The sequence below is a fragment of the Schistocerca gregaria genome, chromosome 7 (genome assembly GCF_023897955.1).
Source record: "Schistocerca gregaria isolate iqSchGreg1 chromosome 7, iqSchGreg1.2, whole genome shotgun sequence".
NCBI classification, from domain to species: domain Eukaryota; kingdom Metazoa; phylum Arthropoda; class Insecta; order Orthoptera; family Acrididae; genus Schistocerca; species Schistocerca gregaria.
In genome coordinates, this window is record NC_064926.1 from 419755125 (window position 1) to 419779476 (window position 24352).

At 43.1% G+C, this 24352-nt stretch overlaps 2 protein-coding genes across 3 annotated transcripts in view; both read left to right on the plus strand.

The window, feature by feature from the left end:
- LOC126281196 (uncharacterized) overlaps positions 1-24352 on the plus strand; it is a 239262-nt gene that overhangs the window by 92306 nt on the left and 122604 nt on the right. The gene's annotated exons all lie outside the window — the stretch shown is intronic.
- On the plus strand, positions 1785-5964 carry LOC126281197 (uncharacterized protein K02A2.6-like). Its single transcript, XM_049979907.1, has 2 exons — positions 1785-5726; positions 5934-5964. The coding sequence occupies exon 1, from the start codon at positions 2628-2630 to the stop codon at positions 4263-4265; it is 1638 nt and encodes a 545-aa protein (XP_049835864.1). The 5' UTR covers positions 1785-2627; the 3' UTR covers positions 4266-5726; positions 5934-5964.

A 24352-nucleotide genomic window follows, 5' to 3' on the forward strand; every position in this document is an offset into this window, starting at 1 on the left:
ATGATAGTTAGCATAGCCTTCAGCTATGTTATTTGTTCCGACCTAGCAAGGCGCCAGTATCCGTACTATTGATATTGTGAATCATGTACCATAAAGAGCGACGTTCTCCATTAATGGATTAAAGTTAAGTATTTCACCAGCTACGTCTGTTTTTCTCAATTCTAATTCCATTGTCATGTTCCAGACCTCACGTCAGCCTGTGTGAGCTAAAACACGTGCATTTCGGCCTCCCTTAGGAACACGGTTGGCTCTCCTGCCAACCACAACATTGGCGACGAGGCAAAACCGCGTTCGTATCGAAATTGCCCTGATTTACTTGTGTAATGGCTTCGCCACAATCTCCAGGTGTACTGTCCAAACTGTATCGCTTACAGAATCAGCAGATGCAGGCCTTACTGGATGCCCTGGGACAGCTCGTCCAGGGTCAACGTGCGATGCAAAACGATGCGGCAGCAGCCGCTCCACCGCTAATGCAGCCACACCACGCTGTTGCACCAACTTTATGACCTTTTGATGCTGCACTGGAAAGCTGGACGGAGTGGTCGCGCCAATTTGGATTCCATCTCGCCGCCTACGGAATTCAAGGTAACGAGCGGCAGCCTTTCCTCCTTTCATCCGTCGGCGTGAGTACGTACCATGTGATAGTCAAATTATTTCCTCGCCGTGACGTAGCAACTCTGTCCTACGAAGAAATTTTGTCTGCATTAGATGCATATCTCAAAGAATCAGTCAATGTAGTTGCCAAATGGTATACCTTCTTTCGTACAAAACGTACGGCAGGTCAGACTAATCGGGAGTGGGTTGCAACCTTGCAAGGCCTTACTAGGGATTGTGCTTTTGAGTGTCAATGTGGGCTCGCTTATTCAGATACTATGGTACGTGATGCAATTGCACAGAACGTTTCTGTTTCTGATGTTTGTATAAGGGTACAGATTTTGAAACTAGTCAATCCCTCCTTTCAACAAGTGATGGACATATTGGATCGGCAGGACACACTTGACTTTGCTCAGGAATTATTTGAAACTTCACCAGCAGTGTGTCAGGTTAACCGGCCTGCCGGGCGAGCTGCACGGAGCAGTAAACAGCCCTCGCCCCCAGCCGTGCCGCTGCCGCCAAGCTCTCAGCCACGTGTGTCGTGCCGGCAAGCAAATGTAGTGATCGAATCCTGCCCGTGGTGTGCTACTAAACATTCGCGTGAGAATTGCCTGTCACGCCAAGCTATTTGCTTTTATTGTAATAAAAAAGGACATGTTCAGAGTGTTTGCTAGAAAAAGCTCAGATCAGATGCTCAAAACCGTTCCAGGCTCTTTGCTTCGCACCAGAATCGGAATCTAACCAAGGATACTCAGGCTCATGAAACTTCGCCCATGGAAATTCATGTAATTCATTCCACTCCGCGCATTGCCACTCTCTCTAACAATGACTGTGTTCGTCCCGAAAATAGTGTGCGTCGACATCGCCGGAACTGCCGTCAAGTCGCAAGTGATTATGTACCAGTGTCAGTTCAGGCTGCACGAGACAGTCACTCTTGTCGTCAGCCGGACAATAAACTTTTTGTAGACTTGGACATTAACGGCAGAGTGATTCCATTCCAGCTCGATACCGGAGCTGCAGTTTCACTGATCAATCAAGTCACTTACAAACTGCTGGGCACACCTCCGTTGCGTGCCGCAGAGGTTAAATTAAGTTGTGATTCAGGTGAACAGATCCCTGTGTTAGGACAGTGCAGCCTACTTGCAACATAGAAAGGACAAACAAAACTTGTGTCATTTTAAGTCCTTCATTCTTCTTCTGCAGTGAACTTGTTTGGTTTGGATTTATTTCAGTTGTTTAACCTGTCTATAGTAAATAAGGTCCTATCAGTGAACCACACTGTGCCTTCAGACAGCGTTTCTCGTCTATGTGAAGAATTTGCAGACATTTTTGCACCAGGCCTCGATTGCGCTAAGAACTATAAAGCACATTTGGAACTGAAAGTCAACGCGCAACTGAAATTTTTCAGAGCGCGCAATGCTCCCCACGCATTGTGTGCTGAGGTCGCAAAAACATTACACGATTTGGAATCACAAGGTGTGATTGAACGTGTGCAGGCTTCTCTCTGGGTATCACCCTTAGTAATTTTGCTGAAACCTTCCGGGCTGTTGAGACTTTGTGTGGACTTCAAGGCAACAGTGAATCCACAACTAGTGATTGCAACTTTTCCTTTACCCCGCCCGGAAGATCTTTTTGACAAACTGTGCCCGGGTAAATATTTTTCGAAGTTGGACCTAGCAGATGCGTACTTGCAAATACCGGTGGACGAAGAATCCCAGCGCGTTTTGGTGGTTAACACGCATCTTGGTTTGTATCGATTCAAAGGATTGCCATTCAGGTGTGCATCCACCCCTGCATTGTTTCAGCAATATCTACAAACTGTTTGTGCGTCAGTCCCTACTGCAGCAAATTATCTGGACGATATTGTGATCTCTGGAAAGACGGAAGGAGAACATTTGGCCAATCTCAGAACATTATTTCAGGTCTTGCGACAAAATGGTCTTCGCTTGCGGAAGGACAAATGTGAGTTTTTTGCTCGGGACTTGCCATACCTGGGACATGTAATCAACACCCAAGGCATACATTCCAGTCCCATGCACCATCGTGCCATACACGACTTGCCTTCGCCGCAGAATTTGAAGCAGCTACAGAGTGTGCTGGGAAAAATTAATTCTTATCGACGTTTTATACCACACGCCTCTTCCATTTCAGCTCCGCTACATCGCTTACGCCATAAAGGTGTTCCGTTCATCTGGACGACGGAGTGCGAACACGCCTTTCACCAGTTGAAATCGATGTTGCTTTCCAATACTTGCCTTACACCATTCGATCCCCAGAAGCCCCTTTTGTTGAAGGTGGATGCATCTGATTTCGGGATCGGTGCTGTGCTTGCGCACAGAGATGGATCGCACGATCGCCCTATTACAGATCTCCCTATTCACATCGAGAAAGAAGCATTGGCTCTTGTATTTGGTGTTACAAAGTTTCATGATTTCTTGTATGGTCGTCACTTTACCATAATCACAGACCACAAACCTTTGACATCGCTTTTTCATCCGACCAAGCCTGTACCTGCACGTACAGCGCAGAAATTCATTCGCTGGTCTATTTTCCTCTCACAGTACTGCTACGATATCTTGTATCAGTCCACTGCTAAGCACAGAAACGCCGATGCGTTGTCCCGCTTGCCTGTTGCTGAGTATAGGGCATTCGATTCCTCTGAACTTGCTTGCGTGCTCTTTGATGCGGAAACCGTTGACGTGTTTGAATTGTTTCCGATTGATTTTCGTTGTGTAGCTATAGCCACAGCTGCCGACCCTGTCCTTGCTACCGTTTTGCGTTTTGTTGCTACACAATGGCCCTTGTCAAAGTCACGGATTGGGGACCTGTTTGTTCGCCGATTTTTTGCTCACAAGGAGAGACTTTTTGTACGATGTGGTGTTTTGCTGTTGCGTTCTGATAATGATCAGTCCAGGGTTGTGGTACCACGGTCGTTACAGTCCTCTGTCTTACAGCTTCTCCACAAAGGACATTGGGGTATAGTGAGAACGAAACAACTTGCTCGTCAGCACTGTACTTGGTTCGGAATCGATGCCGCGATTACAAATATGTGCTCATCTTGCATGGTGTGTGCCGAACAACAATCAGCACCATCGCGGAAATTCTTTGCATGGCCAAAGGCCACTTCCCCTTGGCAACGCTTACACATAGATTTTGCTGGTCCATTCTGGAATGCTCGATGGTTGGTTGTGGTGGATTCCTTCAGTAATTTTTCTTTTGTTGTCTGGATGTCTTCCACGACGTCATCTACCACCATCCAAGCGTTATCTGCTATCTTTTGCATTGAAGGTCTCCCACAGACACTCGTTTCCGACAATGGACCACAATTCATGTCCGCAGAATTTCAGTCATTCTTCAAGGCCAATGGTATTCAACATCTGACGTCCGCGCAGTTTTCGTCACAGTCAAACGGTGCTGCTGAACGATTGGTCAGGACTTTCAAGTCACAGATGTTGAAGTTGAAAGACTCGCATTCTCGGGAGGACGCATTATTTCTCTTTTTGTCCTCGTATCGCTCTCAGCCCCTAGATGGTCGCTCACCGGCTGAGTTGCTCCACGGTCGCCCTCATCGAACCTTGATGTCTTTGCTACATCCGCCGCATCAGGTTCCTGTGCAGCGGCAGAAACCTGCTTTTGCTCCAGGCGACGTTGTCTACTATCGGCACTATTGATGTTCATGGCGTTGGCTCGAAGGTCGCATTCTTTGCTGCCTCGGACGTGCTATGTATCTGGTTTTGGGGGCCTCTGGTGAGGTGCCTCGGCATCTCAATCAGTTGCGCCTCTGTCGTCGCACGGGATCTGCCCCTCGCCATCTGCTTTCAGCGACGGTGCCGTCCGATCAGCGCCCCAGGGACCCATCTACTGGCTTGCCTCAGCCCCAGGTGTTACCGACGCTGCCTTACATTTTGCCCCATGGCGCCGCGCCGCCGCCGCTGCCGCCGCCGCCTGTTCTCCTGCCGGCGACGCCCGCAGTGGACGCGTCGCTGCAACCGCCGGGTGCCTTCCTGGGTCACGCTTCTCCGATTGCTTCCCGTGACCAGTTGTCCTCCGACATGGAACTCTTTCCCGCTTCGGACCATGTGTCGTCTTCGCCCGTCGGGTGCCCTGGCCCGATGGAGGTTGACCCTTCGTCCCCTCCTGTCTCTCTACGGGCGCATACACCGCATGTTGGCGTGCACCCTGGAGCAGGTTTTCAGGCGTTTCCTAGCTCCCCGTGGTCCGAATGGCAGGGTGCGGGTGGCACAGCCTCGCCTGTTGTTAGGCTCCCCACCTCGTCGCATACGTCAACATGCGGTCCTCCCCACGGCGGGCGTAAGCCTTATGCCACAACCGTACACCGATTTGTGGGGTGGAATGTGGTGTCACCGCCAGACACCACACTTGCTAGGTGGTAGCCTTTAACTCGGCCACGGTCTGTTAGTATACGTCGGACCTGCGTGTCGCCACTATCAGTGATTGCAGACCGAGTGCCGCCACACGGCAGGTCTAGAGAGACTTCCTAGCACTCGCTCAGTTTTACAGCCGACTTTGCTAGCGATGGTTCACTGACTTCTACGCTCTCATTGGCCGAGATGATAGTTAGCATAGCCTTCAGCTACGTTATTTGCTACGACCTAGCAAGGCGCCAGTATCCGTACTATTGATATTGTGAATCATGTACCATAAAGAGCGACGTTCTCCATTAATGGATTAAAGTTAAGTATTCCACCAGCTACGTCCGTTTTTCTCAATTCTAATTCCCTTGTCATGTTCCAGACCTCACGTGAGCCTGCGTGAGCTAAAACGCGTGCATTTCAGCCTCCTTTAACCATACGGTTGGCTCTCCTGCCAACCACAATAGTATCCATTAAAAAGTTTTATTTGCAATACAAGAAATAACTTCAGAGATTTGGTATTTTCTGTTCATCATTGGACTTAATGACTTAGCTTACCACATATGAGCAAATAATTTGTGTGTTATGCAGATGGCATAACACTCTCAATACACACATGACACAACAGAACTGCATCAGGCAACACAGGAAAAACTAGAACTAGTAATGAATTGGTTTTTTTCTAATGAACTCCTATGTAATCCTGATAAAACACAAGAACTAATTCTGGGTTTAACTACAGCTGTTGAAAGCAAATCAGTAAAATTGTTAGGATTTCACATTGATTCAAAATTAAACTGGGAGGAACATATTAGCCATATCTGCAAGAGAATAGCAACGGTGTGTTATCTCATTTGGAGACTGACAGACGTAGTCACTGATGAGTATCTAAAGGTGGTATATTTTGGCCTGTTTCAATCCCACATTCCCTATGGCATTGTTATGGGGACATTCTTGCTTTGTCAGTGAAATTCTGAAAATTAAAAAAAAAAAAGTAATCAGAATAATGAGCAAAATTAAGCCCAAGGATCGCTGCCACCTCCTCTTTATCAAGCACATGATATTAACTGTTGTGAATCTATACATCTACACAGCACTGCTTTATGTCAACTTAAATGAGTTCAAGACCAGAGAGAACATACATCCCCAAAAACACCAGAGGCACATACCAAGACACAGACTCACAAAGACTGCAAACTCACACAAAATAATGAGTTTAAAACTCTTCAATAAACTTTCAGCATCTGCTCGGCCACTGACCAGTAATATTTTCAAATGTAAGATTTATGACTGGTTACTCAAACACCCATTTTATAAGATAACAGAATATTTTGAAATAATCATTGACATTAGTATATAAGAATATTCCTAAAAGAAGTGGAATTAAATTGTAAAAAACTTTACTGAAAAATTATTATTAATTGTATATTTAATGTTCAGACCTACTTCGCTGTAAGTGCTCAGTGGTGAATAAACTGAACATAATAACTGACTTGTGAAGAAAAAGGAAACACACAAAAAAAAACTTTCTCGACTGAGTGAATGCTTAAATAATTAATATGAAGCCAGAGAGTCTAAAAATAAGGCTACAGTAGATTCTGTGAGATAAATGCTACTATTCAGTAGAAGAATTCATAAAGGATGACATGATAATTTGAGCAATGGGTAATTAATTGTTAGTCTTTTATTGTTTGTGTAACAAAATTGTATTGTTATTATTATTATTATTATTATTATTATCATACCGTTTGTTAAAATCAGTTGTTGTAATTAATTGTTAGTTTTTTATTGTATATGCATTTTTATATTGTATTATTGTTATGGTACCATTTGTTAAAATCAGGTGTTGTTGGTATGTGGTAAAACTTTACCAAAATTTTGACGTGTCTCCTGTACTGAATCAAATAATAAACCACAATTCACCGAGTTCCAAAAGTGACAGTCACAGGTCAAACCCATTACAGTCTGCATGAATGAAGTTTGTTACAATGACACAACGGCTGGCACTTTCCAAGTATGGGAGATGCAGCAAAAACAGAATACCAAGTCCTGTCCACTTGGCGGCATCCAGTTAGCAGAGTGTCACGTCATGGTGATGGCTATGGAAAGAGGAGCTGATTGCGGTAGTGTGTTGTCCAGGCAAGGTCTTCCCAATGACTGTGCACTGGAACTGCTGACTAACATTGCGGCGTGGGCCTAAATAGTCGTTTTGTGGAGTGACAGCTATGTTTAGTTGGTTCAAATTTAATTTGGGTGGAAGTAGGAAATGGTTAGGCTTGCATGCACTGACAGGGGCTGTGCACTTGCCTTTATGCTGCTGCTGGCTTGGGCACTGATGTCACCTTCTGTTGATCAGTTAATGAGTTGTGTGGTTTGAATTTCCATCTCGCACAGAGTGGAGTACTGCTGTGATGATGTACATCGTGCAAGTAGCTGTCTGTTGCACTTGTTGCCATAGCAGTTGACCCACTCCCCCTCTAGAATGCAAGACGTGAGGAAGAGCAGGCTTCTGAGTCTTACTTGATGTGCATGTCCACTGTCGCCAAGAGAGGGATTCAGGATGTTGATCCACTTCCATGGGTGATGACTAGAATGCTCATTGGCCATTGTCATGGGTACTGTCCTCACCTGTGGATGTCAGCTGCACCACTTAGAGAAAACTGAGTAAGGCCTTCTGTTGGCAGAGAAGGGTCCTGTTGAGGTCAGACTTGACTGATGTGGCTCAGATGATGGGACTCGTCTAGGAGCTCTACTTTGACTGTGGCAAGCAAGTGCTGGAGGCATGTCTCCAGTGCAGGCGGCTGCATCTCAAAGTCATTGTCAGTATTGTGTATGGAAAACCTGTGATGGCGAGATGGCTGGGATTGTGGCTTGATTGCAGAGGGGTAGATGACTGCCAGTTGTGATCAGCGAGTGTGGGCATGGGGTCTTTCAGCAAGTGATGTGCATTCTTTAATTGTAGCTCAGTAGGATGAAAAGAAAAAGGACAGGACTCATCTCATTTTTGAAGGTGTGCACAAAGTTTTCTGCCAGTTCATTGGAGACTGGATGAGAAGGGATGGCCTGCACAAGAGCAATACAGCTAGTGGTGCAGAAATTGGAAAATTCAGAAGAATTAACTGTGGGCTGTTATCTGTAACAATTGTTTCCAGGAGACCCTCAAGGGCAAATATGTGAGCTAGTGCAGTGATGAAATAAGTGGAGGATGTGGGGGTCATCCCAGTCACAAACAGGAAGTTTATTCTTGTATCTTGGCAATGAGCCAGCAGGAGCTTAAAAAGTGTCCTGCAAAATCGAGATGAAAACAGGACCAGGTGGTGGATGTGGTGGGCCAAGGAAAGCAGTGGTGAGGAGGGGTGGGCTGATTGCTCTGACTTGTTGAACATAAAGACATCATAGCCATGATGTCTGTGCCCACATCACACCAATAAACATGCTGCAAAGTGAGCCACTTGGTGAACACCACTCCCCTTCATGGTCCTTGTTTAGCAGTGTGAGCATTCTCTGACAAAGTGTTTGTGAAATGATCACCCATGTGTGCCCAATGTCCCCTTGGATTGGAACACACCTTGGGTGATGGAGAACTTGTGGTGATGTCCCCAAAAAGCCTGAACTTTAGGGTGTTGTATAACCTTCTTGTTGCTGTGCCAGCCTTGTTGTTGGATGCAGGATTTCACTTTGTGGAGTACAAGTTAGTCTCAGTTTGGTGGTTGACCAGTTGGGTATCCAAGAGGAGGCTTGTGACACTGTCTTTGGTGTCAATACCTATGTGATAACACACAAATGGATCAATGTTGAAGGCCAGCTCATTTCTTGTAGGCAGGTAACAAGAGGTCAGCATTTTCATGATGAATAGTGGGCTTGTAGCAGATGTCATATGAATACTCGGAGAGGAGTAAAGCTCCACATCTCGTGGTTTTGGTCAGCACTGCAGCTAAAGCCTTGAAGAGTGGTAATAAGGGCTTGGGATCCACCTGTAATGTGAAGGAGCACCTATAAAGAAAGTCATGAAATATCTTAATGCCAGAAGTTATTGCTAATGCCACATGTTCTGTTTGGCTGTAATTTCTCTGAGCAGGATTCAAAGTCTTTGATACGAAAGTGAGTGGGCATTGTACTCTGCTGGAAATGTGGGAGAGCACTGCAGCTATCTCATAGTCTGATGTGTCTGTTGCAAGGAGAAGGGTAGCTCCAGATCATATGCAGTGAGGCCACGAGGCATGTGGGCCAGAGGAGACATTGCTTTGAGACTGTGAGTGCTTTATAACTTTGAAGAGTGAACTGTCAAGGTACATTCTTTCACAGGAGGTGTAGGAGTGGTTTTGCAAGTGCCACCACATGTGGAGTGAAGTGACAGTAACACTTTATTTGACCTAACACAGATCTGAACTGGGACTTATCTTGAGGCACACGTAGCCTTTGTATTGTGGCTACATATTGTGGTGTGGGTTGAATGCCTGAAGCACTAACAATATGTCTAAGATTTATCACTTTTTTCATAAAATATTCATCTTTTTTCCAGTTACACTGAAGATAAGCTTGTTCAAAAACCATTTAAATTCTGTGTGAGAGCTGCCGTATCTTTTCCAGCTACCAGGATGTCATTGAGATAGTTTACATACAGTCCTCATAAACTAGCACAACAGTTATTTGAGGTATTGTTAGACACTGGCTAGAGCACTGGCGATACAAAAAGGCAGCTGATTGTACTAGAATAATCCAGACAGCATGTTAATGACCAGTAATTTTTGGGAATCAGCATCCAAAGGTGAAGGTGTGCACCTTTAAGATCAACCTTTGCAAATATCTTTCCACCCAATTGTGTTGCCATGATATCTTCCACCTTTGGAATGGCATACAAACTGACAGCTGATTGTGCATTGACCATTACTTTGAAATCCCCACAAATTCTCAGTGCCCGTTTGTGTTTGACTAAGATGACTATCTGTGTTGATCATTGCCTACTGGGGATTGGTGTCAGAATTCTGTTACAAAACTCTGAGCTCAGGGGCTGTAATATGTCTGAACGATCAAGAGGTGTGGTTTGCGAGAGGGGAATGACTCACACTGAAGCATGCAGGGAAACACAAGCGAATCTGAAATTACATCGAAGGTACACAACATGCATTCTGGTGAACTCGGCGATGGAGCCACACACCATGTCAATGCTGGGATCTGGAGCCCAGTCGTCTCCAGCCTTGTGGACGTAGCGCTCCTATTCATGTCATGGCTAAATGGCCGCTGCATGCATTAACTGTGCCTGTGGCACAGAACATGGTTGACTGCTCCCTCAAGAACCCCATGAAGAGTTCTGAGGAGAAGCAGCTGACTGTTATTGTTGTAGTGAGCCTTAGCAGTTCTGGCTGTCCACCAGTTAGCTGCCAATATCCATCATCAAGAGGTCATCATGGTTGGCATGTACCTTCTCTCCAGTTCTAGATGCAGACAAAATGGCAACACAACTGTCCGCTTTGAACTTGCGGGCTTGCTTATTTATACACCTCTCTCTCCGCCTCTGACGTAGTTCCTCTAGAGGGGACATGTGGGGTGCTCTTTGATGATTACAACATCTGCTTTCCTCAGCCTGCTTCAGCCCCTACACGCAGGTCATTAGACACTGTTGTAACTTAAATGCATCAGTTCTTCACAGCACGTTCATGCCCTGTGCTGCCCTGATTACTTCACACTTGTATACATTGCCTGCCAGGCTGTACCTTCTGGCCTGTGGGCGGTGTCATAAACCTGCCCCGTAGAATCATTTGCAAAATATCAACATTGTCTACGCCTACCATCTGATGTACCAATTGGTCCCTTAACTACTGCCTTCCAGCCATACTTGCATGAAATTCACAAGGATTCCCCAAATCAATGCCCTTACTTATTTGTGGTACAGCTTACCTCCTCCCTCCTGAGAAGACTCATCCCGAATCTTCAACATCATGTTCTAACTCAACTACTTTAATGATTTACATTTTGAGGAAATTCTCCAAAATTCACCATACAGGACTTCTGTTCACATTTTACTATGACCATGTATCCATTATCATACCCATATACACTAATTAAAGCCGTAAAACTAATTGCTTCCACGAGTAGTGCCCATCAACCATTCTACTAGTAACTGGTTTGTTAGCACATCCACAGCCTGTGCCCTCTTGCATCTTGCCTAAAAATACAGCATGCTAAAAGCTGCTACAGCACACCACAACTAGTGGCTGATATGCTCCCCACTGTTACTTTGTGCTCCTGTTCTTCCCAGAAATGGTGTACATCTTGCTATATTTGTACCGTCAAAATTACCAACTGTTGGGGTTCCATTAATCTGTCCAAGGACTGCAATTGGATTGAGTGTGTCATTTAAATACGTAAAATTTTGAACAGGTAATACCCTCAGAGATCCTTCTGGACAGTACAACGTATTCTGTGACAATGTCAAAACAGTTGAGCCATTGAGTATAGCCGGAAAACAAAAATCCGTCCCAACTACCTCACAAGTTATGCCATTAATGATGATTCCACTTTCCTGAAGCTCAAGTTTTTTCAATCCTACTGGTCTGCCTCCTTCATAGCAATTCAGCCATACATTTTCTGGCATGAATATGGAGTATAACCAATGAGTACCCACCCTCTCTTAGTATGTTTGGGGTGGCAGAAGCTCCTTCCCACAACTCTTCCAATTTACTTCCCCCAGAAACAAACTCGCTTCACATGTGCAGATATCAGCCCATACTTAGCCACCCAGACAGATCACAAATTACTGTATCATCCCCTTCCTCATTACAGAGTTAACAATCCACAAAAAAATAATGTCAGTAATAACGATATTAAAAACTAACAACTCCTCAAAAAAAGAAAAACCAAAATAAAGAAAATAACAAACTACAATTACAAAACTTAGTTATGTGACCTAAACCTATATGCCACATCATGTACCTTACAGTGCTCGCCAATTCCAGGTTCCTTGTTGTTATCCTTTGTAACTTTCAGCTCCTGATTGGCTGCCAACAACTGTAGTACCCCCTGTACTATTTCTTTAAATGGTTTTATGCAACTGACGTGTATAACAGATGTTTTTGTGGGAACTGTATCTTTGTGTTGACTGGTGACGTCATTTTCATGTCCTAGTATGGTCCCTGATATTTTGTTAAAAATTTCTTTATTTTCCCCTTTGACATACAGAGACTTGTGACTATTACCCAGTGTGCCATGTGGTATTGCAACAGTTTGGTCCATGCATCTGTTTGGTTGTTTCTGGTGTTGTAGCACCTTTGTGTTTGCCTTTTGCACAGTCCTCCTAACTTCTGTAATTCTTCTGCAAACTTTCCCATCAGCTCACCATCCGGTCTTAATTTAGGAATTAAAACATGAAACAGAGGTGGCATTTTCCTGCCGTACACCACCTCAAATGGTGACAAGCCCATTGCATTATGAACCTTTGAACTATAGGCAGATTATACATATGGTAAATAGGTATCCCAATCATCATGCCTGGAACCTACAGAACAGCTCAAAATCTTTGCAGTTGTATTGTGCACTCTTTTCATTCTCCCATGGATCTGCAGTTGAAATGGACTTGTCTGTAACGTCCTTATATGCAACACATGGCATATCTGCTTCTTTCACTACAAAATAAATTTTGTACATTGGTCCATAATTATGGGCCAGGCACCCCATACTTTAATATTCAGTTGTTTACTAATGTTTGTGCTACAGTACTAGCTGATTTGTCTGGCATCAGTACCATTGCCAAAAATAGAAAAAAATGACCGATGATCTTGAGGATATACCTATTTCCTGCAAATGGCCTAAGGCCGTCCAACACCAACATAAACAGGACACGATGCCTCTGGTAACCTTTGCAATGGCACTTCCTGATACATAATGTTGGCCATCTGCGCACATGGCACACAGTCCTTATTATACTGCTTCATGTCACGCTTCTTCTATCTCCACCAAAACTACTCTGCTACACATGTGTTGTTGCACATCACTTACAATGATCTGACAACATAATGTTGTGAGCATGCTGCAAAACTCCTTCTGAAAACCCTCTGGAACCACCACACATGGTCTACACCTTGTTGTTCTACACAACAAACCTTCATGTATAACAAATTGTGGCTGTGACTTAAATGCTGGCACTCCATATCCCTTGCCTGTGCCTGCTGCCACTCGTCAATGCTCTTCCCTAGCATACTTAACATCACGTCGTTACAGCTTAATGAATCTGTATTTGCCTGTGATCTCCCTGGCTTATGGCCTACCTCATACTCAAATTCACTAAGCTCAAGTGCCCACTGAGTTTATATACTATATGGATCTTTCAAACCAAGCAACCACTTCAGTGAGACATGATTTGTCATGACCCTACCATACAGATAACACCGATATGCTCCACCTTGTTTAACTGCCTTGCAACGTAAGCTTCTGGAGGTTCCTGACCATCTACCATCCTTCCCAAAACACAAATGACTGCCTCATTTGAAGCATAACACGAAAGGATAAACTCTTTCTCAAAATCCAGAAAAACCAATACTGGATCTGAAAATAATATTTCTTTCAATTTTTCAAATGCCTGCTGACATTCCTGCGACCAATGGAATTTCATCCCCTTATTCAGTAGATTGTTCAAGGGTCTGCCTATTTTTACAAAGTCTTTCACAAACCATCTATAGTAATTACAGAGGCCAGTGAATGAATGTACTTACTTAGTTGTTTGTGGTATTGGATAACTCTGAACTGCGCCTGTAAGATGAGGATCAGTCTGTATACGATGCTCACTAATCATATGCCTCATATAGTTTACTTGACCTTGCGCAAAAATGGCACTTGTGCACACGTAACATCATATGTGCCAATCGTAGTCTACTAAAGACATCCTCCATCTCACATGCTCCTGTAAATCCTTTGAATAGACAATTGTCATGGAGATAGACTAGGTAAGTTTTTGGCTTTAATCCTCTTTAGTACCCCATCCAAAACTGCTGAAAAGTTGTCAGTGGGTTCGTTAGTGTAAATTTCATGTGTTTGTAATGAAAATGTACTGCTGGGATGGTAAAAACTGTTTTTGGCCTGTCTTCTGGCACCACCTCCAATTGATGATATCCATCCTGAGATCTGTAGTTGTGAAGAGCCAATGCTGACCCAGATTACCAAAGTTTCCATGATGTTTGGAATTGGATAAGGATCTGAAATGATTTGTGTGTTCAGATATCTGTAGCCACAACAAAATCTTTATTTCTGTGTCCCATCCACTGGCATTTTTGGTATGATGACAATATTTGTACTCCAGGGTCTATCATTCGGTTCTGTGACCCCATCCTGTAGTTATTGTTCATTAAATTTTTCTACCAGTGGTTGCATCTGCTTTGCTATACAGTATGGCTTCCTATAAATTGGTGCACTAACCTCTGTTGGTATGTGATGTTGCATCAGTGGGGTTGCTGGTAACCTTCCTTTCACACAAAATAAATCACTAAACCTCAACAACAAATTCTCTGTAGCCATTCGATCACTGACCTTTAAATGACCTACTTTCCCTCGTAACACTTCCATATCGATGGTATGCTTGTGCCTTCCCTCTAGGCTCAACCTATAGAAGTACTCATCTTGGAAGACTTCCAAAGTGGTTACTATTGCACCATTTGGCAGAGTCACCTCTCCTCCACCAAAGTTATCTGCACTAACTGGAATCATCTGTTACCCATTCATGTCACTCATGTGTGCTAAACTTCTGGGGATAAAACAGTGCGAACTACCCAATTGCTTAAGAGCAGTTCAACAACACATACTGTTTCCCTCAGCAAATCAGTATCCACTGAAACCCATACTATCTCTCTTATATCTGCTGGTATTTTATCCCACTGATCGATGTTTACTGAAAACGTATGCAGTTTAGTTAGTCTCACCACCAAGATAGGTGAACCTTATGCCACCCACATTCTTTCATCTTTCCTTTTCCTTCCTTCTTTCCTGACGAAGCAACCGCCGGTTGCAAAAGCCGAAATTTTGTGTGTGTTATTTTATTGTGCCTGTCTACCGGCGCTTTCCCGCTCGGGAAAGCGCCGGTAGACAGGCACAATAAAATAAGACACAAACACACACACAAAATTTCTAGCTTTCACAACCAACGGTTGCTTCTGCAGGAAAGAGGGAGTGGGAAAGACGAAAGGATGTGGGTTTTAAGGGAGAGGGTAAGGAGTCATTCCAATCCCAGGAGCGGAAAGACTTACCTTAGGGGGAAAAAAGGCTAGGTATATACTCGCACGCGCGCACACACACACACACACACACACACACACACATACACACACACACACACACACACACACACACACACACACACATCCATCCATACATATACAGACACAAGCAGACATATTTAAAGGACTTTAAAGGCTGTGTGTGTATACGTATGCTTGTGTCTGTATATGTATGGATGGATATGTGTGTGTGTGTGTGTGTGTGTGTGTGTGTGTGTGTGTGTGTGTGTGTGTGTGTGTGCGTGAGTATATACCTATCCTTTTTTCCCCCTAAGGTAAGTCTTTCCGCTCCCGGGATTGGAATGACTCCTTACCCTCTCCCGTAAAACCCACATCCTTTCGTCTTTATCTCTCCTTCCCTCTTTCCTGAAGAAGCAACCATTGGTTGCGAAAGCTAGAAATTTTGTTTGTGTGTTCATGTGTTATTTTATTGTGCCTGTCTACCGGTGCTTTCCCACTTGGTAAGTCTTGGAATTTTTGTTTTTAATATAGGAACATCAACTACTCTATTTTCTGCCTCCTGTAGTAGTAATCTATTAGCTTCCAGATTCTATCTGAGAATGCTTCCACAGACTGTTTGCACTGCATTGACAACATATTTAATTTATCCTGAAAAAAAAAAAGAATGTATGTGTTTTCCCAATGTCACATGGTAGACAACGTATGTTTTGCCATCCCTTGCCAAATGTGTATTTGCAACATACAGGTTTACTTCATCTGACTACCATGTGCTTCCGCAGAATCCATAACATCCTTAACAAAAATTGTCATGTCCTCCATTATCTTGCCCAAGAAGGAATTAATCAGTGTGACCACTGCTGGGGCATTTGGAACAGAAGGCACTCTCAATCCAGACTTACTTTCCTAAGACTCCGATTGCAACTGATCATTACTTTCTCCGGTGAATCATCACCCATCTACACTTAGAACAACTACTAGATAGATGACCAGTATGCCTATATACAGAACAAACAGCTGCTACAGTACTGGTACATGGCAACTAGTGCCCAGACAAATTCTGAAATGGTCACCTCACTGGCACTGAATTATTCCATCCACCATAACCCCTAGACAAAGACAAGCCCATGGGTTCCTGTGGCTGTGCTGAGCTGGTACCTACAAGTGCCACTGCCTCACTCATCACTCACCAGAACCAATTCTCTCACCAAAACTTGGTGTTGGACATGGTCAGACACTTTCTGACTCAACATTTTGTGTTGGAAAGTGAAACGACCACTTCCTGACACCAAATTATTACAACGCCCTCGGTTCAGAGGTTGTAATATGCAGAACAACTGAGAGGTACGGTTTGGGAGAGGGGAATGACTCATGCCAAAGCATGCAATGAAAGACATGCAAGTATGTCATTGATTTTGTTACATCGTAAGTACGCAGCCTTCTGCTGAACTTGCGGATGGCGTTACACACTGTGCCATTGCCAGAATCTGCAACATTGGCATCCAGTTGCCCAGACTTGTGGATGTAGTGCTCCTATTCACGCCACAACTAAGTGGCCGTGTGTTAACTGTGCCCATGGCCCAGAGTGTGGCTGATTGCTCCCTCAAGCATGGCTCATGGACTCCATGTAGAGTACTGAAGAGAAGCAGCTGACCACTGTCACTGTAGTGAGCTTTAGCAGCTCTGAATGCCTGCCCAGGGCAACGCATTCAGTGCCCACAGACAGCTCTGCATCCGGGAGGCTGGGAGATGGTACCCTCGCCCCACCTCTGCAGAAGGCAGCTTGCAGTCGACCAGACGATGTCACCCAGAGAATGGAAGACAGCAGTCCTCTTACTCCTTGCACAGGTGTAGCTCCAAGATGTGGTGCACCCCACCACAGCTATGGTGCATCTGTGCAATGGAGGTTGGAGGTAGTTTCCGCAGCCAATATCCATCACCAAAAGGTCATCGTGGTTAGCCTGCAACTTAAACAATCAATGTTCTCTCCATTTCCAGATGCAGACAAAATGGCGAGACAGCTGCCTGCTTTGAGCCTCTGGGCTTGCTTATTTGTACACCTTTCCCCTACGCACCTGATGTAGTTCCTCTAGAGGGGACATGTGCAGTGCTGTTTGATAATTACAATGTCAGCTTTCCTGAGCCTGCTTCGACCCCTACACGCAGGTCACTTGGCGCTGTTGCAACTGCAATGTATCAGTTCTTCACAGCAAGTCGGTGCCCTGTGGTGTCTTGATTACATCACATTTGTATACATTGCCTGGTGGGCATAGCCTCACAGCCTGCAAGCGGCATCGTAAACCTACCCTGCAGAATCATTTGCAAAATATCAACATTGCCTGTGCCTGCCATCCAATGTGCCAGGGCACTTAAGTACTGCCTTCCAGCTGTAGCTGTGTGAAATTTACAAGAATTCCGCAAATCCACACCTTTACCTATTTGTGGCCAGAAATTCCTTCATCTTGGATGTGGTGCAGCCTTCCTGTAACTTGACCCATGGGACAAAGATAATGTTTCATGCCTTGAAAAATTTGGGAACTGCCTGTGGTAGGAGACCAATGTGAAACCGATTGCTTTAGAAGTGCATCTGTGATTGCTGGGTGCCCTACCATATGGACTGTGGGTTCAGCATAATGAATTTCAATTCTTATCACACTGAAAAGCTCCATACCTAAAAGGCTTGATGCTCCTGGTGTGGCATTGTGTAATGTGCATGCTGTTATAGCAGTCACTCCCTAGGTGACCTTAGTCTGAAAACAATGCACAACTCATATGATATTATTACTAAAATTAATGAGGTGATTAGAAATGGTTGAAGTGGGGTGTGCACAACTTTTTATGTCTGTGCCAATCTATAATTGTTACCATCGAACATCATGAATGATGAGTAATTCCTGAGAATGTGGAAGTACTGCTCTTGGACAAAAGGAATGTCTGAGCATTCATGGTCACTAATGGACAATGGGTGCTGCACAAATTCTACATATACATCCAGCCTGCTGAGATTCTGGTAGTAGAGTGCCAAATTTCCACCTTGAGTCCTGTCTTTCTATGTGCTGCACATTTTGCTCTGTGAAATCTGCATTGCTGACGATGATGTTTGATGAAGCATTAACTACAGGAAGGTAAACTGTGAGGTTGGACGTGTCTGGTTGGTCCCTGTCATCCTTGGAGAGCTGCTGAGTTCAGGCTGATGTGTGAGATATGAAAACTAAAACCAGGTAAGGAGGCCACAGAGCACACTGATTGTTCAAAAGCGCACATGATTGGTAAACAGGCATCAAATGTGGGGTCCTTCAGTTTTGACAAGCCCAGTGGAGGGCCTCATCGGGTGTATGGACAAGCAACATGTCCCAAAAGAAGGAGGATGTATATGACTGTTTGCAGTGTTTATTGGTACACTGGAAATGACACTCCTGCAATAATCCTCGAAGGTGTGCCATCCTTTCTCTATGAGATGCAGATGGTAGCTGGTGGCAGCTAAAAAGTTTGTACCTGGCTGTGGCCACATGGACTTGTGAATCAAAATATTCTGTCAGCCTAGCTTTAAGGGTGGCATATGACAGGGAGTGGGGCTCTGATTCAGGTTAGAGCTGTTATATCAACTGATGAATAGAAGAACAAGCAGTGGAAAGCAAAAATATGCATTGCTACATGTCACTTTTGACTGTGTGGATGATGAAGTGTTGCTCCATCAGGGCTATATGGTTGGTCCAGGGCTTTACCTTCACCTTAGGTGTTCCACAAGGTTTGATCATGGGTCCCCTCCTGTTCTTGATATATGTGAGTGACCTCCCTTCTTATGTGAAACAAGATGCTGAACTGACACTGTTTGCTGATGATACAAGCATAATTATTAATCCAGTAAAAGAAAGTCTGATAGAAAATTATATAAATAAGGTCCTTGGAAAAATTATTAATTGGTTTTCTGTGAATGGGCTTACTCTGAACTTTGAAAAAACACAGTACATCCAATTTTCTGCTACAAAAAGTATAATTCCTTCAATAAACATAACACGTCAAAAGAAATCAGAAGCCAAGGTAGAGCATACTAAGTTTTTGGGTGTACGTGTAGATGAGAATCTTAATTGGAAAATTCATATTTTGAATCTCCTAAAGCGACTACGTTCAGCAACTTTTGCAATCAGAATAATTGCTGATTTTGAGGATGTAGAAATTAGTAAGCTAACATACTTTGCATACTTCCACTCTCTGATGTCATACAGAATAATATTCTGGGGCAACTCAACACTTAGGCAAAAGGTTTTCACTGCTCAAAAGAAAGTAGTTAGGATAATGTGTGCGGTTCATAGTCACACCTCTTGTAGGCATTTGTTTAAAAGGTTAGGAATTCTTACAACTGCTTCACAGTACATTTACTCAGTAATGAATTTTTTCCCAGCAACATGGACCAGTTTAAAATCAACAGCGACATTCATGATTACAATACCAGAAAAAAGAAAGACCTACACTGTCCTTTACTTAACCTATATTTGGTACAGAAAGGGGTAAAATATGCTGCTATAAAACTTTTTGATAAATTACCAGATGAAATAAAATGTCTGACAGATAGCAGTAAGAGTTTCAAAAACAAATTGAGATCATACCTCCTTGACAACTCCTTCTATACCATAGATGAATTCCTCAATATAAGTAAATAAATCTGGAGATATAATATATGCATTTTGTGCCAATTAAGGGAATGGGGTAGATAATAGAAATATTTAGGTATAACAGGAATATTTAGGTATAACACTATTATGTATTTAAAAAAATCCCTTGTTCCTGTGCGCATTTCTTGTGCATTTGACACATACCACATCATAACAGTTTTTCTGTGCTATTGATCTATGGAACTCTTAACTAACTAACTCAGGCACTGGCAATGATGGTGGTATCAGCTGGATGGTATGGATGATTATGTCAATCTGCTCCTGTTGTCACAACACAGTGAGCACTGCCAATCATTCTATGGGTAGTTTGTTTATTTGTTGCATATGTTTTAGCAGTCTGACTGCTAGATGTGCCAAATCCATCGGATCATTGGCTGTGGCTGTCTTGAAATGATCCTAGAAGTCTTTAATGACAATCTGGAACAGCAAATATGGAATGAAAATTTGTTCTTTTAAATCTTGTCATCAACTGATATGTCACTAATTTTTGTTATATCACATGAAAAATTTACCAGGTATTCCATGAAATAGTTTTATTTGCAACTAGAGAAATAACTTCACAGGTTTGGTATTAAACAGTAACTAACTTGTGAAGAAAAAGAAAACACAAAAAAATCTCTTGACTGAAAGAATCCTCAAATAACTGAGTTTCAAAAGTAAATGGCACTCAGTCTGACACTTTCCAAATGTGGGAAATGTAGCAAAAATAGAATACCGAGTCCTCTCCACTTGACATCTTCCCAGTCTGACACTTTCCAAATGTGGGAAATGTAGCAAAAATAGAATACCGAGTCCTCTTCACTTGACATCTTCCCATTGGCAAAGTTCTACTTCATGGTGGCATTGATGAATAGAGGAGTTGATTGTGGTAGTGCATCATCCATCATCATACTGATGTGGGCGGCTGCACTGGAATTGCCAGTTGCCATTGTGATGCGGGCCAGAATAGGTGTCTTGCAGAATGTCATTTCAGTTTGATTGGCTTGAACTTAGTTTTGCTGGATGTTGGAAATAAACTGCCAGAAAAAAGTTAGTACACTTTTCTAGAGGTTCCCAATTCACTCAAGATTTATTGTTACAACAGTTCATGTGGAGTACATGGAATGATTGCATTTGCAGATCAATAGCACAAGTGGTTCTGAGGTACCAGGTATTGACCATGCTGCAACACCCGTATTAGTATGTGGTGGAGCCTGTATGGGTGGCAGTGTGGGCACTGACTTTGGCATCCAGTAACTTGTACAGATGACAAATACTATCTTGGGATATGTTATGCCCTACCTGCTTGACTTGTTCATGTAGTGCTGTAAGAGTTCTTGGTTGGAGATTCGCACAAGTCACTTCTCATACCATCATATCCCACATGTGCTTAATTTTAGACATGTCTGGAAATTGTGCTAGCCACCAAAGTTACTTTACGTTTTGCAGAACACTTTGAGTTTGACGGGCAGTTTGTGGGTGGGCATTATCCTGTTGGAACAACACATCACCTTCCTGTTGCAAGAACAGTAAAAGAATGAGTCTAACAACATGCTACATGTATTGAGTGCTAGATAGTGTTCACTCCAGAAACACCAAAGCTGAACGAGAGTTATAGCTTCCCAGACCATAAGGCCTCTGGTGGGGCCAGTGTGCCTTGAATGAATGTAGTTTATAAGACAGTGCTTACCTCAAATGTCGTATGCCAAACAATCACCACTTGCATGCTAGCAGAATTTGCTTTCATTGCTGAAGACCACACCACACCATTCCATCTTCCAAGTGATCCTCTAACAGCACCAGTGGAGTCATGCATATTGATGCTATGGTGTGAATGGAAGACGAGCTAGAGGTGTGCATGCCCGTGTGTCCACTGCTAATAAGCAGTTTGCAACAGTGTCTGTTGACAAGTCTGGGCTCACAAGCCCTCTTATCTGTGCTGTGGTGGCTGTACAGTCTGCCACTGCTACTGGCTGTACAATCTGCCATTGCTGCACTTACAGTATGACAATCCTGACAAGTGGCTGTGCTGTGTGGATGTCATCATCATTAGTTTTCTGCTATAATAGCAGGTCCTTTGCCTCTCCATTTTCTGTGATCCATTACTTCTTTCTTAAGGCTGCTGTATGTTGTACTGTCCATCATGTCACCCAGTATCTGAAATCTCTTCCTTCCTCGCTTCCTTTTCCCTTCTACATAACCTTCTAAAACTGTTTTTATCAGTCAGTCATTCTTTCTTAATATATGCCCAATTCAATTTCTTTTTCTTCTTTTTATTACATGTAGTAACTGTCTTTTCTCTTCCACTCTTCTCAGTACCTCTTCATTTTTTACTTTGTCCAACCAACTTATTCTTTCCATCCTCAGCCATGTCCACATCTCAAAATCCCCCAGCCTTTATCTGTTTTTCTTCCTCCAAGCGCCTGTTTCAGTGCCATACACAAGAACACTCCATACAGGACATTTTATGAGTCTTTTCCTGAGTTCTCTCTCCAGACCACTGCAGAAAATTCTCCTTTTCTTATAAAATGCCTCTTTTGCCGTTGCTATTCTTGTTTTAATTTCTGTGGTGCACTTCCAGTCAGTGTCTATCCTGCTTCCAAGATAATTAAAATTTTGCACCTGTTCTAATATTTCTCCATTCAGCATAATTTTTATTTCTTTATTTTCTCGTAGTGCCAATACTTTTGTTTCTTTGTGTTAATTTTCATTCCATAATTTTTTCCGTTAGCTTTAATAGTGTCCACCAAATCCTGTAATTCTTTTTCCCCTGTGGCTAGAAGGACCATGTCATCAGCAAACCTCAAACACCCTGCTCTTCTTCCTCCAATTTTTACTCCTTTGTCATCTAATGAACATTGGTCAATCATGTTTTCCACGTAGAGGTTGAAAAGGGTAGGTGATAGACAGCATCCTTGTCTTACTCCTTGTCCTAGTCCGATCCAGTTTGTACTTTCTCCTCTCACTTTAACAGAGGCTTTTTGATTAAGATATAATGATTTTACAAGTCTTTTGGCTTTCCAATCCACTCTCTTTTCCCTCATTATAGTCGGCAGTTTGTCCCAAACCACATTGTCCAATCCCTTTTGTAGATCGATGAAGCACATATATAGGCCTCTTCCTTTTTCAATAAACCTTTCTCCCAAGATTCATAGGAGCCCTATTGAATCTCTAGTGCCCTTATTCCATCTAAAGCCAAACTGCTACCTGCCAAGATTCCCCTCCATTATTTTTTCAAATCTCTTATTAATTATTCTTAACATCACTTTGGCTGAATGTGAAATGGGGCTGATTGTCCTGTGCTCACTGTTCCTTGTTTTTTCGATGATGGAATCATTACTGTTGTCTGAAAGTCCTCAGGTGATTTACCACTGTCATATATTTTATTACATAACCTCAATATTTCTCTTATCCACTTTGGTACAAGCATTTTAATATTTCTCCCGGTATCGTATCTGTACCTACCACCTTGCCATTTTTCATTGCAGCTATGGCAGACTTTACTTCATCCATTATGATGGTTGGTCCTTTCTCATCATCACTTACACTGTTGAGTGATTCAAGTTCCAGAGTTTCTTGTTTGCGATCTGTGTCATATAGCTCTTTTAGATATTCTTCCTCATCTCTGGAGGACATCATCATGATCTTTGTGCACTACCTCTTCGTCTTAACTAAAATTTCCATAATAGCACTTCCTGCTCTGTTTTGATCCCATGCCATAGTCTTGATTCTGTTGTATAGTAAGTCATATCTTCCCTTCCCATCCAGTTCTTCAATTGCATCACATTCCTCTTTTAGTCATTTTTTCCTAGCTTACTCTGTTTCTCTTCGCAGTTCATTATTTAACCTTCGATACATCTTTCTTAAATCTTCGGAGTTCTTGTTTTTAAATTTTCTTCTCTCCTCCATCTTGGAAATCTTTTCTTGTGTGACCCATGGATTTTTTTCCCTTTTACATATCCTATATTGTGCTGCCCTGCTTTAATGATTCCTTCTTTCAGCATATTCCAGTACTGGTTGGCATTATCAGGTGGTTCTTTGTCTTGTAATGTGTTCAGAAACTCACATGACAACATTTCTGTAATTTGTTCTTTGTTGGATCTTGTCTTCTCTAGATCCCACTTCTTTGCCATGGTCACCTTTTTCAGTTGTTTCATTCTTATTTCTATTTCTGCCATAAGTAAGTTGTGGTCGCTATTAATATCTGCACCTGATAATGGGTGCACCTTCTTGATTACTTTCCTGTATATTTCTTCTACCAGTAAAAAGTTGATTTGGTTTCTGTATTTTCCCCTGGTGATTTCTAAGTGTAGAGGCTCCTCTTGTGGTTCTTCAACGATGTGTTTGCCACTATCAGCTGACTTGCCCTGCAGTAGTCAATTAGCCATTCACCTCTATCATTTCTCTTTCCAAGACCAAGACTTCCTACTATGCTTCCCTCTTTCCCTTTTCCCACAATGGGAAAGAGGGAAACATATTATCTTGTATGTTTCCTCTATAATTTGGTCATCAT

Coding starts and splice junctions, on each gene's coding strand:
- LOC126281197 (XM_049979907.1), top strand. CDS start 2,628: ATGCACCATCGTGCCATACACGACTTGCCTTCGCCGCAGAATTTGAAG.